The 17913-nt window shown below is 38.6% G+C and overlaps 1 protein-coding gene across 2 annotated transcripts in view; it reads right to left on the reverse strand.

Moving 5' to 3' along the window:
- The window catches only part of disp1 (dispatched homolog 1 (Drosophila)), a 52833-nt gene that overhangs the window by 8510 nt on the left and 26410 nt on the right, over positions 1-17913 (reverse strand). Inside the window, exons 1-2 of one of the 2 annotated variants that reach the window (XM_055186784.2) lie at positions 15387-15851; positions 10583-11095 (exon numbers count right to left, since the gene is read on the reverse strand). In XM_055186784.2, coding sequence (XP_055042759.2) covers positions 10583-11095; positions 15387-15409 — 536 coding nt within the window. In that variant the 5' untranslated portion in view covers positions 15410-15851. Of the gene's footprint in view, positions 1-10582; positions 11096-15386; positions 15852-17913 lie in introns of those variants that run through there. The other variant, XM_055186785.2, reaches the window with a different exon arrangement.

Below are 17913 nucleotides of genomic sequence, written 5' to 3' on the forward strand. Positions count from 1 at the left end.
AAACGGTCAATGTCTGAGTCATAGATTCTGGAATCCAGGGGTGTGTATGAGAGATGGTTCAAAATTCAATTTATGAGATATTTCGATGGATTTTTTTACTTAAGTACAGCAGTACTTCAAAAGGCATCTGGTGTTCTTCAAAGTTTTCTCTTGTGTGTGCAACTTTTATTTTCTGCTTTGCTTGAAATAATAACTTTAAAAGCCTTTGAGAAATAATAATAGAGAGTGAGTGACTGATGAGGACAATGTTGTAAACATGTGGGAATCTATAAAACACGCCAGTCATTATAAACGAACTGCAATGCTTTTGGATCAGAAAGTTCATATTGAAAATGAAGGGCAGTCAAATAACAGCGCGTCTGTATGAGCTAAAGTACAAGCTGAAGGTCAGGGTACAAATCAAACAGGGGTCTGAAAACAGAAAGATGTTAAAAAATATTCAGGTTTTGAACAGTTACTCACATCCATGTACATGTAGATTATTCACAAAATGTAATGTCCTAAATTTCGAACTACTATTACAAAAAAAACCAGCACTGATATTCACTTTAATTTATATTTTCTGATTTAACCCATTGTATTATAGCTTTTGAAAAATTCCACATTAAAACAGATGCAAGAAAGTGTAAGGCCAGGCGTACACGGTGAAATTTTTGCCTGTTTGGCGACCTAATATCAATCGGGAGATATCACGTGCTTGTGAGGTCAAACCTCGCATAATGTAAAAGAAATAGCGGCCCAAGCCACGCGCCATAACATTTCTAAAAATGTGTAAAAATTGGGATCTGTCTGAAGTCAACCAATCAGGAGGTGGCAAACCACAGAAAACATATATTATAGACCTTTCTCACAGTAACCGGAAATACGTAATCGTCATGAAAGCGGAGTTCCTGTTAAGCATCAACACACTAGAAAAACACAAACCCGGGCAAGTTTAAAATGGATCAAAGTGTCTACACAACTTCGTTAACGGATTTGCCAAATATTACATTTGCTGATGTGACACGACTAATGGAGGAAAACTTTTTCCATGAAGAATTTGTCCATTAATTTCTAGGTAAGCAGAGAGCGAGTCTAACTGTTACTGAACTGTTAACTAAAACAACACATTATTAGCGTGTCCACTTACACATGATGTATGAATAGTAGATGATATAGACCAGTGGTTTTCAAACTGGGGGGGGGGGGGGGCCGCGAGATGTTGCCAGGGGGGCCCCAGTTTTATGACATTTTATGAAATACATTAATTTATCATGAATTCTGTGTAATTAAACCTAAAAATGGCTACTTACCAAAAGCACTACTTTTTTGTATAATTTAATGGTTTTTTTTTATTTTCTTAGGGGGGCCGCATGCTAAAAAAGTTTGGGAACCACTGATACAGACTACCTTACCAAAACATTATAGTCTGCTTTGAATGAAGCATTATGGTACCAATTACCTTCAATTACTGCCTATGGTTGTCCAAGTGAACGTCTTGTGTGTAGCAACAATAACGTTAGCCGGATGCTATCATTATCAATTAACATTTTTGTCTGGTAATGTCTGTGATCGTATGTTTGTGTGTTGGGGTGAACTCGTTCCAAGAAAAATGGGTAGAGACAGCATTTGGTTGCAAGCGGCGACCAGTGAGCCCTAAAATGTAGTCGTCTTTAGTGAACTGTCTGCTGCATACATAAGTGCTCCCCTTTCTTATGGTGAAGTTAGGTCCTTCATCTCGCCGGATAGCCTGAATCCATTTCTGTCTAACTTCACAATCAACAGGGAATTAATGGAACACATATGGCTATTTACATTGCCTTGACTGCGGAGGAAGTAGATTTCCGTGACGATTGCGTATTTCCGGTCATAAAAACGGAAGTTGTGAGAAAGGTCTATAGCCTACTGTAGATATTTACATCTACTTTTCTAATATCTTGCAAGACCACATTTTTAAAAGTGGCATTGGGCATCACACATTCATTACAGCGCCAGTAAAAGCTTGCTTTTTCGGGTGTGCTGAGCCCACAATCTAAAGCCCTTCAAAATAAAAGTCTCCTGTAATCAAAAATAAAACTAAACCAAACAAAACATGTAAAAATCAAGGTGCCACACAAGCACTGAAAAGTGAAGCCAAACGCGGCTTTACTTTCTGCTCACTACTGCGTAGGACTGGTCCCGAAATCGTTACTGCGCAGACTCAAGACCCAGGATGTCAGCACCGTATCGGGACACTGGCGGGACACTTTTCACCAATGAAAGAGAGCGAATTTAAAAGTCAATAATCTGCAATATTTCTGCAATGTGACATTTTTTGAAAAAATACCATATTTGATTTTTAATAAAAATGAATAGGCAACATTACACTTTTGAGTGACACCAAAATGCAAACGGTCTTAAAAGAGGCTTTGTATTTAAGCAAAATGTACATTTTATGTTGTTTATTTTAGAGTAAAACGTACCCTGAATGACTTCATATTTACAGATTCTCTAAATTGAACCATTATGTTTTCCATTTTAATGAACAGATCATTTAAAATGGTATGAATATTGAAAACCCAAATGCAGAGACATGAATCTTTGAGTGATGTGCACACATGCATCTGCTCAAGGTTTAATCCATATGGGCTCTGAGGTCAGGGCTCAACTACTGATATCTTCACATTCTTTGGCTTGACAGACATGGATATATGGATTCCAGGCATGAAAGCTGGATTTCAACACTGTGGCCGGTTACAAGCTGTCCAAGAAATGTCTTCATTATCTACTGGCCTCCTGGTGCAAGTATTCAACAGTATAACCTTCAGCTAAACTCAGGAATGCAGAGGACTGCGTGCTTTGAAAAACTAAGATACATTGCAGTTCCTGGGAAAACACAGAAGCTAGAGGTCTGACCTTATTTAACATGTTTCCACTAACATTTACACATTATTCTTTTCCAAGTTTAACCTTAATTAGGTTCACAAAATCTGACTATTTCTATTAAATTTAAGCAAATATTTTGCAAAGTAGCTACTGTTTCTGATCTGTCTGATATGACATAATTTATCTGTTTATAAATCAGAGTTTATAGCTGCACATGCATGCACATGACATACATTTTTTATGAAATTATTTGGCCCCAGCCCACCCTGCACCACTGTATCTATTTTTACAACACGCCCCGCACCTGCGATCATTAAATTGACGTACTAGGCATTGTAATGTAAATGAAAACAAGCTTTATTTCAGCATAAAACTGCTTGGAAACAGCCATTAGATTACATCACCTGTAAACTGGCATAAACATGAACCATAGAAACCAGCGTGGTCATAGTAATAACAAGATGGGATAATAATAAACATTTTCAACATTTACAAAGCAGTGTTTGTCTCTATTCATAAATTACAACGTCAATTTCTCCCCCACCTCATATTTTATCTTTACTTTAATTTGTTTTGTTGTTGTGGCTGGCACTGCGAGCTGCAAGGCACTTTCGTGATGTAAGGCTAAAGGCCTACGTATTTCAACATCAAAGAACCTAATAAAATAGAAAAATATATATTCCCAGATATTAATCATAGGCTATAGAGAATTGTACGCAACATACGTTTTTTATTTTGTTTTTATGACCCGACCCGCCAATAGGGATGGGCGATAAAGCCTAAAAATGTATCACGGTAATTTCTGCTGTTTGTTGCAGTGACGATAAAAATGACGATAAATTATTCTCTTCTGTAAAATATCAGATTAGCTTATGTTATTAAGTTGTGTTCCAGTGACTGTGCTGAAAAACATCACACAACAACAATTACACAATAATAATTCAAATCAATTACAAGTTTAAAATGTAAACACAGATTCTGTATTTATTTATACTCTCATGGTGCAAAAATAGTGCAAACAGGAAAAGTAAAAATGTCTTTAGATGTGTTTCAAAATTACAACAGAGTACAACTGCAAATAAATCCTGATAAAGTAACAAACATGTTACAGTAACCTGATAAAGTAAAGAAGTTCAGTGTGAAACAGTCAATAGTCCCTTTCACACATAAAGTCTTTACTGGTAATTTACTGGTAAATTGCAGTTAACACGTCACTGCATGTGTGAACAGCACATTTGTGTATTTACTGGTAAATTCATTCTGGTAAAATCATGGTAATAACAACAAGCACCTCCTCAACCTCACGTCCGCCTTACGCCATGTTTGTTTTTACTCCGCACGTGAACAGTGAATTGGGCGCGCACAGACTACCTCATCAACTAGATTTCTCGTTGTTATCGTGAGGCGACAGATTTTCATTGCGAGGATAAATATTGGTGGTATATCGCCCATCCCTACCCGCAAATAAAGTGACAATTTTATTACCTGCCCCAACCTGACCCGCAGGGCATCACTAGTTTACGACAAATGCAAGGCACAAGTTAAAACAATTTTTTTTATTTTCTATGAAGCTGTCAAATATAATTATTTAATCAATGCATTGCAATGTATTTCACTACAATGCAATTCACTTCACTTCATGCCGACGTGAAAAAATTAGGGCTGTAACGATATATCGCGTGTCCTTTTAAAAATACCTGTCTAAAATCGAATCTGCATCCCGATTCTGTGTTTCATGCGCAGCTTGTGCGTGTACTATGGCGCTTTGGTCAGTAAGAAGTCCGTTATCAATCTAAAATCATTATGAGTCTGAGTCGTTTATAACGTGCATTTAAAAAAGCAACGTTATACAAAGCCATTCAAAATATGCTTTATTATCATGAAAATACCTGAAACAATTTGAAGAACAGCGATATACATATTCCTGTAGACATTTCCTGGAATAGGGTTTGTAGCGCTACTTCTGTGGCACAAGTGGCGTTTCTGCACGAGTGCGCCCCCTGGCTTTTGGATGTAGTGGCGTTTCATCGTAATTCGTAGAGCATCATCGGCCGATATATCGGTGCACCCCTAAGATAATTGCATTTTTGTAAAGAGATCAGATTCAGAACGATGATCATAACAGTATTTACGATTTTTGGTTTTAGTGGATACTTCAGTGTTTTATAAGTTGTTTAAGAGCACCCCCTAGTGGATAATAGTGGAAATATGAATTGCCGTAAAAACTCGTCATTGGCATGTAAAGAGTTAAAGATGTGCCACAATGTGCGTCTGGTTTTGCCATCACATTTACATATATATACTGTATAAAGAGGACAAGATGCAGACCGAATTGTTACCTTATGAATCATAGTTGATTTAGGAGGCAAGAGAAGATTCACAGATATACACTTTATCATTCTAGAATAAACAGTTATAAATAAAATATATTCAAGTAATTTGGCAAAGTTGGACCTGCATGTTTCATATCAAAATATTGCAATGTCAGCCCTCCAATATCGTGCAGCACCACTTGCAAAATCTCTCTCTTCCTCACTCCCATAGACATCCGTTGATAAGTTGTATAAAAGCAATATCACCTAAACTGGAATCTCCCAAATGTACTCTTGCATGTGTGATGTTGATTTGAGAGCTTGTGTTAAAACCACATTACGTGGGTACTTTAACAACCATACAATTTATCATTACTGGATTTAAATAACGCTTACGCAGGAAACTTGAGAAATTACCAGTCGAAATTACTGGCGTACAGCCAGCCACAAGTCTTAAGAATTATTTCAACTCTTGAAGTGTGTGAATAGCAACCGTGACTGGTCTTGGAAATCAAGCATGTCTAGACATGGGCCAAACTCATTTTAGTGGTGCAGCACACACCCTAGGGCAGTGCACAGATCTGTTTGTGTACGACATCCAGATGTATCCTCAGCAAACAGCGTTTAACATCAGAAGGGATCTATGAATGTCTATGAGCATTTGTTACTACAAAATCTATATGAAGAATATGATCGCACAAATCCTGACAGTATGAATCACACATGAAGCATGAACACCCACAAAACAAAATGTTTTCAGGTTAAAAGTTATGTCACTTAAAACAGTAACTGCACCCATTTCTTTAGCTTATATAAAGACAGTTCTAGATGATCCATTCCAGCTGTAGCCCTCCTGGAGTCTTCAGTCTGTTTAGTAAACGCGAGTAAGAAAGCTAGACACTGGTCTAATTTGGGGTTATGACTGGGTCTTGCTCGCTCGAGTCTTTGATCGTGGTTTATGAGATCAGTTGGGCTTTGATCTTCACTGGGCATCTACAGGTTCCTTACGCTCTCTGGACGGAGCTACAGACGAAGAGTCGGGATACATCAACAGCGTCTTAAACCTCTCATTCATGCCCTTATGCTAGTACACAGCTAAGACAGATACGCCTTTAACCTCACGTTAAACACAAAACCCATTCATCAGAGTGAGACCAAGGTTCTCTCTTCTTAAACCTAACCATTATAACACGAGATTAGTTTGAAGAGAAGACAGGAATTATGGGACTGACAAGAGAAAACAATCATCAATCAAAACCTGAGAATTAGACTCTGTTACACATTGCATATTGGGGGTTTGCATTAAAGTCTATGGGAATGAAGTGATACAAGCTAAGAAAGGACATTGTTAGGAGGCAGATAAAACACATAAAACGTCCATTACAGAAGTAAACAGGGTTGATTTAGATTTTGTCTTGACTATAATGTCAGATCACAATGGGAATTTAATAGGTTTCATTAAAGGTGCAAACTATAACTTTTGCCTCTTTATCACCATCTTTGTTCGAAATATAGAATTGCAGGTCACTTTATGTACTCCTGCAAAACCTGACCCTTGTTTATACTCGAAGTGTCCGCATGGGCGTGATGGTGTGCTCGGCAAAATGTCATCAACGCAGAGTAGGCAGTCATGCGTGCTGTGACCTCGAGGCAATTTTGTCAGAGCAGGCAAGCCTGTGACGTATACAGGAAAAACAATGCATATACTATTTATCTTTTACTCTTAAAGTATGGAAACTTTGCCATTTAAAACATTAATTATTTTACATATGATTCAGAATTATTGACTCGTATCGAAAGTACCATTGGATGAGGAATACAACACAAAACTTGAGATTTCTATATTGTTTGTTTAGAAGAAACGTAAATAAATGATAATGTTTAATAAAGACATTTTTAAGAGATTTTTTATTCATGTTCTCATATTTATATATCAAGCTCTGATGTTACAAGTACCAGGGTTGTTTCAGCGAACAACGTCTATCCTTTTTTTCTTGTTGGTTTTGGACTTGATTGCTTGAGTCCCCCTGTCTTTTTTAAAGAATAGCGCAACAGCAAGCACATCAACTATAAAAGCCTGGTTCATTTGTTGAGATTCAGAGCAAAGGCAAAAGGTGGTCGCACACCGGACACGCAGCTCAGCATCGTTCTAAAAAAAAAAAAAAAAATTTGTTTTCTATGAGTATACGCACACCAGCACCGACAGGTGGCGCCTGTCCGCGGCGTCCAGCTTTTACTCAGGAAGTTGCTCAAATCTCTGTCGCGCCACAGAGCGCCACTCACACAGTTTAACATTAAATAACATCATATTTGTTCCAAATCATTAACGATTAACATTGGCTGCTAACATATATTTTGCATTTTGAAGTAGACGCTATCTGACTAAGCTTGCGCTATTTAATGTGCACTTCCGGTGTATGATACCTCCAACTTGTCCTAGACGCGATTCGACACGGCGCTGAGCTGCCTGTCCGGTGTGCGACCCCCTTAAGTATAAACAAAGCTTTAATATAAGCTTAATAATGCGAATCATGGTAAGGGGTAAGGATTGTTTATGTACTTAACTAACAAAGTTATAAATTGACTCTTTGAGTGTCCAAATCAACTTACAATAAACTGTATAATTAAGTCAAAAATCAATGGAGGGAGATCTAGGGCACAACAGATTTTTAACCAATTCAACCCACCACCACCACCATGTAAGTTCAGACCATTAAGTTCTGCTTGCTTAAAGTTTTACATGATCTCCTAAAACCCCTGTTACTATTCCCAATAACAGAGTCAGGACTGTTGAGCAAAACACAGGTGCAACTGCTTGGGACACAATTTTGTCCGGCTGTAATGCAATAACTAATGTCCAGCTAAATAAAATGACAGATCATTAAAGAGATGAGGGGGTTTGTAAAGTAAACTCTTCTGATCCACTGCAGGTGGAATCTTCAAAACCCAACAACTGAGGTCACAATGAGATTAGAAAGTTATTAGAATAAAACTAAAGTGTACTTTATAGTTGTGCATAGGTCCTATGCCGTAGCTTATGCGTAGGCTGTGGCTAGCTCTGCGTAGCCTGACGCGCACCTCGCCAAAATTTTAACAACGCATCCGTTTTACGCAGACCACAAGCGCTGTGATCAGTCTACTAGAACCCCTCCCGTTAAATAAACATTTCTTTATTAGTATTTCCACTTGCAACAAAGACGGGCCAAGTTAAGGAGTAATATACCTCAAGCTGCAACAAAAGTCTATTTACCTCCATCACTGCTGGTCTTCTCAAATCATACACAACAAACTTCTTCTTCGTTTGTGGGTTTACTGGTCAAGCTGCCAGTGGGTTTACTGGCCAACCAACGCGTAGCCTACGCACAACTATAATGAGCCCTTTAGAAGATAGTTCAAGCTCAGGACATGGAGTGTCACCAGCTTAACAGTTGTTGTTAATGATAACACATAAAACCTTCCTGAAGTGACAGGTTGAAATAAAGACGAGTACTTGGCTAGTTATGAACTGCAGCTGTCACACACACGCACAAATCTTAAATAACTTCAGGCTGGTCCATCAAAGACGATGCTCCACATGATTCTTCAAACATCTGGACAACTGAATCAAACTGCTTGATGTTGAGTGAACTTCACTAGCAGGACATTTAGTAACAGAAAAGTTTCAAGCGCCAAATGTTTTGCAACACATTTTCCAGTGCCAGGTTTCTGTATGGTGTGGACAGTGACAAAACCACAGCAAGAGATCAGAACATATTAAATGTGAAATCTACAGCTATGGGGGGGGCAGAAATTTGATTTCGCATGAAGCAACAAAGAAAAAACATTTTAATGAAATAAATACATTTCCTGTTATGCTTTCCAGTGTTGCGAAAACTTAAAAGTAATCTGAAAGAGATGCTTGGCTTGCTGCTTTATCACATGACACCTGGTTATGGAGCACCTGAAGAATTTAGGAAGGTAGGGTAGGGGGATGCAGGTGAATGAAGCATGACAGAATGAGTTAAACATGACGCGACCCCTGACAGCTACATCATCGATCATTGCTTGTGAGAAGATCGACAGCCTCAGTCTACAAAAATCTGCAAGTATCACTACAATGACAAGCAAATTATCTTATAATGATTAAATCTGACCTGTCAATATGTTGATTTAGCTCTATTAATGCTCTATAAACTGTAAAGTTTCAATTATAAATGCATCAAAATAAAAACACAACGCATGATCACAGGCAGTGCTGCAACGCACCAAACTTGTGTGTCATTCTGAGTATTTGCACAATGGTGTCACGATCGTGTTTTGCTGTATAGTGATGTTATAACGGCTGCAATGACAATGAAATCCGAGTGCTGAACACTAACGGGATAGGCGGAGACACAATATATTCAGTTTATATTTTCAATTAGGGCTGCACGGTAAATCGCATACAATTGTAATGCGCATCTCATCAGTAAAGCTGATTTCTTGATTTTTAGTAAATCGCCATCACCTGCTTGCAGATGGAGTGGCATTTACTACACAAAGTTGTAGTTTACTGACAAAGCTTGTCAATATCGCATTTATTATTGCAGGTGATACGGCCGCAAAAATATATGAAAAATTGCTCCTGATTGTCAGTGAACTACGGCTCTGTAGTAAATGCCACTCCATCTGAAAGCAGGTGATGGCGGTTTACTTCTTATCAAGGAACTGGCTTTACTAAAGAGATGCGCAATGACAATTGCATGCGATTTATCCTGCAGCTCTATTTTCAATAATTTCAGCGCATCCCTAGTTTCTAGGGTGCATCAGTACCCTGCACATCAAAACACTAAAACAGGAATCTGTTTGAACAGAAACCTTCTTTTCTGTAGCTCATACATGGAATTAAACAATAACGAATTAATGGACAGTATGGATGCTACGCTAGCTACTTAATGGTGAGGGTTGGGGGATTGTTACATGTGATTTTTAATATAAATATCAATAAAAAACATTGGAAGGAATTAAACAATGACTAAATGTCCACTGATCTGAATCAACAATGACTGGCTCAACCTCTTATCTATTGCTTGAAAGCAAAAAACTGCCCACAAACCTCATAAAAAAATGTGACAGGTGAACATCTTTCAGTTCAAAGGCTGACCAAAACTTTGCAAGAGGTTAGTGGTCATGTCTCTGTACATTATTGTCAACTTAATCCAGCAGAATCTGAGATCTATAGATCAAACAGATATCTGACATACTTTTGTCTGGATAAAAAACCTCATAAGGTTTCATTTCAACTCTGGCTTTAGATAAAGTAAAAGTCTTTCTTTTGAAGAAAAATCCAGACAGTCAATATCGCAGTAAATAAACTCATCACTTTTATCTTTCCATCTTATCGTATGCTGTGACCCACCTATATTTAAAAAAATAATAATTTTATAAGGGGGATTACAAACGCTCACCTCAACGTGGCCATGTTGGGCTGGTTTTGAAGATGCTCCTGCCATTGGTGCTGCATACAGAAACAAGGGACGCCCTGCACACTGCAAGAGCCTACGTGAACCGCCACGGAGGGCATGCCATTTGGGAAGAGGGCGCAACCGTGCTGGTCCCCGCTACAGCACACTGGCTGGTGCCGAGAGCAGCAGACACACGGAGGTGACAGGGAATTGGGCAAGAGCACAGCCAACCTCTGTGAATCAGTCCCATGTGATGAGGATGAGGAGGCAGAACCAGACGAAGATGGACGAGCAGCGCCATTCATTCTGAGCATATCATTCCCTAGCTGTGTTTGTTCGGCGGGCTGATTGGGTTCTCTTTTGGATTGGTCCTGATCCGGGTCTGCGGCAGGATGACTTCTGTTGCTGACAACTGTTGTGGATCCACCATTGCTGAGGGGCCCAAGGTCAGCTAACCCCTCGCTGAGGGCCATGGTCCTTCCTGCCCACGGACCGCACGCTGCGCTGGGTTTCACTCTGCAAACACACACACAAATCACAGTTATTCATGCACGGTAATCCAACGCAAACAGCTGCCGCACATACCAACAACTAAACAACATGAGATGAAACTAAAACTGTCAAACTGGATTCAGATACCAAATGGTTCACCCAAAAATTAACATGACTGAATATATACACTCATGTTGTTCAACAGCTGTGCAAACTTTTCCATACAACACTGAGAAAAGAGCATTTTAAACTACTCAATTCAATTTAGATTTATTTATATTAAAATTATTCAATAAATTGAATGCAAGGGATAATTGCAAATTTTGGAGAATCGTTGCTCTTTTGCCACAAATACTGTTGTGAATGCTAAATATTAATTTTAAAGGGGACATTTCACAAGACTTTTTTAAGATGTCAATTAAATCTTTGTTGTCCACAGAGCACATATGTGAAGTTTTAGCTCAAAATATCATATAGATAATTTATTATAGCATGTTAAATGTGCCACTTTGTAGATGTGAGCAAAAACGTGCCATTTTTGGTGTGTCCTTTTATATCCAAATGAGTTGATCTCAGCACTTAATGGCAGTGCTGTGGTTGGATAGTGCAAATTAAGGGGCGGTATTATCCCCTTCTGACATCACAAGGGGAGCCAGATTTCAATTAGCTATTTTTTTATGCTTGCAGAGAATGGTTTAACACAACTAAATTACTGGGTTAATCTTTTTCACATTTTCTAGGTTGATGGGGACCCAATTATAGCACTCAAACATGGAAAAAGTCTGATTTTCATGATATGCCCCCTTTAAGAGAAAGGGTGTAGTGTTGCTATTAAACATGAATTTGTATAAAATAAAGGTAAAATTAAAGTTTTGTGGCTTAACCAGAGGCATACATCTCTATAATGTGTCATAATATGAATTGCTCTATAAAGAAAATGCAGATATTTTCAAATGCTAGCATAACCAAATCGTAAAAATTAAGCCAATGCTGAATGCAAAACGTTTAGCGATTTCTAAATCTAGTGGAACAGTGGCCCTCCGAACAAAGGCGATTTCAGGGGATTTGTCTGATTGAGAGGAACAGGTTGAAACACATTAGACAGACAGTAGAGGAGTCTACGTTTCACGGTGAGCTTGAATTTCAGCCCCCATAGCCAGGAAATTGTTCAAGAGGAATGACGTGAGGTGCCTGTGCAATATTAAATGTTTCATTGAATATTTTACCGTAACTTAAAAAAACCTGACTGCATTAACCAGGTAAATGAGTGGTTGTGATATTGGACGTTTGCCTAGCTGTACATACCGCTCCTCAAAGCCTTTGTGTGAAGTAAATCACAAATGTTCCTGTATGACAGGTGGAGACCTGCAAGACACCACTAAAACCAATAACAGCGCCAGGACAACGAACATCATGAATATAGTGAAAGATATCATTTCATATAGAGGTGTGCAGGCTTTTCCTATGACGTACTGGCGTGTGCTGTAAATACGGTATCCAAAATACCTGCATGCACCAACAAATCTGGTTGTGTTCGCAGTTCAACCACATCTATTAAAAAAGCAGCCGGACAGAAAGGTAAACCAGGGGAAGGGAAATGCATGCAGCGCTATGAATGACCGCCGTTTATGGATGCCTAATGCTTCCATTCCGAGACCCTGAACGACAGGCACAGAGATTTTGGCAAGCCAAAAAGCATGGTGCTCTCCTGGGCACTACAGCCAGACAGCTGTGATAGCAAAGTATAAGACATGTAAAACCAGGAAGTAAGGATTTTAAGTTACTTGCTTTCAAGAAATACCATCACTGTAGGAATGATATGAAAGGGGGCGAATTTAGGAGATGGGGCGAATGTAATTGCAAAACAATGATCCAATGCAGACATTTCAGAAATGTTTCGTATACACAGTGTTTCCAAAAAGTATTTGGACATTTACATTATGTCACACTTGCAGATATTTGTATGTCATTGCAATACATAAAGCAAACAAAATAAAGCAAGTTGCATTTGAAAACACAAAACCCAAAAGCTTAAATCGCAAAAAAGCTTTACGCTAGCGAATAGCATGAGATGCTTTTTCAAACAATTTGATGGAAAGTTTTTTTTTTGCATTGACAGCAGGTCACCTGAGGGGCATATAAGTCACATGAGTATTCATTAGATGCAAAATCGCATTCTATAGTCTAGGGCTGCATGCACATCTTAGGGATACGCAATAACTTGCATGCAATAGTCATTGCGCATCTCGTCAGTGAAGTCGGTTCCTTGATTCCTAGCAGTAAATTGTCATCACCTGCTTTCAGATGGAGCAGCATTTACTACACAAAGCCGTAGTATGGGAATAACAAGGAAAATAAATGACAAGTAAATTACCTTTGTTCATATATTATACCTAAAGCAAATCAATTATTGCACAGAGTTAGCATTACTGTGTAAAATAAATGTATAATGTTAGCTGCATGTCCTTGAATTCTTGCCTGGCTTCCGAACCTCTCCGCACAGATCCATGCTCATCGTCTCCCCTCATCTTTAGCAAACCAAAACATTTTATTTTCGACAAGGTATTAATTTCAGAGATCAGTTTAGCCACTAGCCAGACTGATAAATAAATACAGACCGGAAGTTTACTTCGATTCAGTTGCGTAACCATGACAACGCGCATGCGTCTGATGAAACCATCTATAGCCTCCCAAAATCTCCTTAAACAACTCTCAAGTAAAAGGGGCTTATGCTATTAATATTTTAATAACACACCTGCGCCTCACTTGATTAAAATAAAGGCGATATACTTAAACCTACATCCTTAATGTACATTCACATTACAAGCGACTAGCATTAGCAGAGTGACGCAATCTCATTGATGGAAGCTTGGCGGCATCCAGCAACATGAGCGACAGTGACCGTTATTATTATTTATTATTATTGTCGCGCGACAATGTTGACCCCCCCAGTCACATTAGCTACAAGCGACAGAGACAGAGCGACAGGCTACCATTCATTTTCAATGGAAGTGACCGTTTGCCAGCGACAAGCGACGAGCTCGCCGGTGCGCGAGCAAGGCGGGGCCAAAATAGACAAGCAGGCTATTTTATGCAAATACTGAGCGATGCGACAAAGCGACTGCCAATCGGAGTGAAGGAGCAACTTTAGTAGGTCTGTTGTTGAGTCTGAGAAAATAATTCAAGATGGCGGAAAATGCGCATTTATGTATATATCTTATAAGTTTGGCATTTTATCTCAAATATTTTGTTACTTTTATCGAGAAATAAATACTTTTAAATCCAAAAACACCTTTCTTGTAACTTAACAATACCTCTAAAGTGACTTTTGATACCGCTTTTAGAAACTAGCCAAGGAACGCCCATCAAGCGGGTGCGTGTCGCTCGATGTCGTTCAATTTTGTAGCTAATGTGACTGTAGGGTGAGAAATGTTTAACTTTATGCTAATTATTGGCGACATTCGGGAGCGACTACCAATGAGAACAAAGCAGTGGAGTTTACGTCATCCGTCTCTCATCAGTTACTGGAGTGGACATTACTCATTTGTTTATGACAACTAGATATAGAAACGCCTCTTTGAAAGAGACGAGCGACACATAGCGACAAAGTCGCCTATAATGTGAATGTACCTTTAGCCATGATTTTTGGAATGACTTATCCTAGAAAAAAAAAGATGTTTTAGTCACATAACATTGATTAATGCAAACCCCATTATTTTGAAATAATTTTTATTGACCTTTAGTCAATACTAAGTGTTGACCCCTAAGTGTTGTTCATCAAATTAAATGTGTTAATATCTGAGCCACTCAACAAACAAAACTCCAAAAATAATGTTTTTAACCAAGTTTCCCCATTGGTCAGATAGTCCCACCTTAAACTCACACCATTGGTTAAGCCAATATTGCCATCTCAGGATGCTCAAATAAACAGCATAGTGTTTAGACAGCACCACAGAGCAACAGTGTTTACACTTTACAGCGAAATGAATGAATGAATGAATGAATGCTTCACATATACCCATCTACTCATATTTTTATCATTATTCTGAACAGCACACTAAATGCATCAAATCATATTTCAACTTAATTTTCATTTAACTTAAAAAAACTTTTGTACGTACACTGTTTTTAAAGCATACAGCAGTGTTCAGCTTGGTGGGTTTTAAAAAAATGCACAGATTTATCCTCATGATTTATGTCAAAGAGGAGTCCATGAAATACAATGATTCATCTAACTTAAGGACAATGAATAATAATTTATTCGCGGAACCTGAAAAAAAACAGTTTATTACTATGAAATCTTGAATAAACTTACACAGTTAGGTTTCCATCCCTCATGAAGTCCTGTCAACAATCCACAACTGAAAACGGATTCACGAGACTCTCTTAATCAAACTGCTCTGTGTTACTCTGCAATTATGCGTTTTTTAAGGCTCAGATTTGATCATTTCGATGTAAAATCATCTCAAAGCTGAACCCGAGCGTCTCCAAACCGCGTTATTTACTTTTCCTCAACTCGACAAACTTCTGCGCCTCACACAAGCAAACGCGCGTAAAACCAAACAAACGGACACAAACTCCGCCGTTAAAGTTCAGTTTCACAAGCGAAAACACGCGACATCCCACGATCACAGCGAAAGACTTTAATCTTCCAGAAAACGAGTTATTTCACAGGTTTCGTGAAAACAACGGAGCACATTCAGTCCCACGTCCAGTCGACGCGACCATCAGACGGGCCGCCTACACTGCACGCGCCGGACTGCCTGACGTCAGCGAGCGCACGACCCAATCAGAGCGCCGCTATTATAACCAGCGAAGGTGTACTGTAGACAGCTATGATGGGTTTTAAAGGGAGGAATCTGGCTTTACACGTCAAACACAGACACAAAACAATCTATAATAGATAGAAAGGCACATAGACAGACAGATATAACATCTAGAAAGGTTAAATAGTAAAATTACACACATTGCCAAGAATAAAATGCTAAACATACGGATTATACAATATACTAGCACTATACACCAGAATACAATCCATGCACTGCAGCTGGAAGGCCATGAGGGTCAAAATGTAGATCTCTGAAATATCAACAGGCAGCAAAACTCCAACGCTGAACTTCAAAGAAGAGACTTCCAAGTTGAGAGCAATGTTCCTGCATGAAGTCGTAATCAAACCCTTACGAAAATTAACCATGGTTTTACTACAGTTAAAACCAAAAACCCATGGTTACTGTAGTAAAACCATGGTAACCACAAAATAACCATGGTTTTGTACACGGTGACGGTCGGTGACTTCTTTTGCGAGGGTTTGAGCCCGTCATGTTCATCCAGACGCTTTATGATAAAAGAGACGCTTGCGTTTGCCAGATACTCGTTTAATCTTATGTGTAAACAGAGTTTAGTGTTTAGTTAGTGTCTTGCAAGTATTTTTTGAACGTTTCTTTTATCATAAACCCTTTCAACGCATCTGCACGTATTTTGACATGATGCACAAAGATTCACATGATGCACCAAACACATATTTTGAATTTGTGCCTCTTGAAAGAGAAGAAGATGCTTTGTGTCTTTGACCCATGGTGGAGCACATTGGAGTTGTTTTAGGAAATTCATTTTTAAAAATGAAATCTAACATGGCATTACTACATTTAAAATCTTAAAATTAATTAGTTTGTTTTTACTTAAACACTGAAAAAATCTGTTGGATTCTGAGTCAGAATTTTTAGGAACCAAATCTGTCTGAAATAAAGACAGAGACCTGCTGGCAGCTTTCTCCAGACTCAGTCCCACATGTGCTTTACTACTGAAAGATCAATACATACCAAGCAAATTATGGACCAGATCGAAGCAAACCTCATTTGAAGAACTTAACTAAATGTTTATTGTTATTATAGCAACTAAACTGATAGTAGCATTTAATTCACTCACTACGCCTCAACATGCAACTGCAGGTGCATGCCATAAGTGAATTAGTATGCTGTCTTAATAGTCTTTAATTTTGTGATCCAACAATGTTAATCAATAAAAGCAGGAACGGATGAGATTTTTGTTTGGAAATGAAATATGGGAGTCCGTCCAGCACAATGTTCCTGATTTAGATTCCTCATATTAGTGTCGTCTAACCGCTCTCAGGCGTGATCCCGTTTCTGTATTTCACAAATTATCATTATTTTTGATATCAGTTGTTACATGATTGGTGTGTTGACTGATCAAATTGGCATTAATTTTAGTATTTTATGAACATAAAAGCTGTATTTTCATGTATATATCACTATTATGTCATTCACAAGTCATTCTACTCTTTACATATTGATATCAACCCTTTGAAAAACATTACATTATCACACTATACCTTGGTTTAGTTGTTAAACATTCCAGCAGCCTAAAGAGAGGTCTGATTCTATTCAGACAGACATAAAGAGAGATACAGCTAGGGATGAGTGTGAATCTGAATAGAGTCACTGTGTCTATTTCAGCGTTTGTCCGGCTTTGCCTTTGAGGAACGGCCCAAACTCTGCACCCACCATCCAAAGTCAATCTGAGATCTGTCTGACGCTCAGCAAACAGCAAGTGACTCTGGAATTTCACCATCTTTTCCTCTGTTGCTGTTGAGAGGGACCGAACAGGCAGATTTACACCCACTTTTTGGAGTAGGGATGTCAAATTTCTCTAGGGGCCTCAGATTCCAAACAGATGAAGGTTCAGGGACCAGAGGAATTCTGACATTATATCTCAAGGCCAATTTTAAAATGAAACAGTGCTCTGACTGTGCTGTAGCACTATGAGCTATAAAAGGTCAGAATATTTCAATAGACCAACAATTCATTTTCTAAGACCTGTAATAT

The sequence above is a fragment of the Misgurnus anguillicaudatus genome, chromosome 18 (genome assembly GCF_027580225.2).
Source record: "Misgurnus anguillicaudatus chromosome 18, ASM2758022v2, whole genome shotgun sequence".
Classification (NCBI taxonomy): domain Eukaryota; kingdom Metazoa; phylum Chordata; class Actinopteri; order Cypriniformes; family Cobitidae; genus Misgurnus; species Misgurnus anguillicaudatus.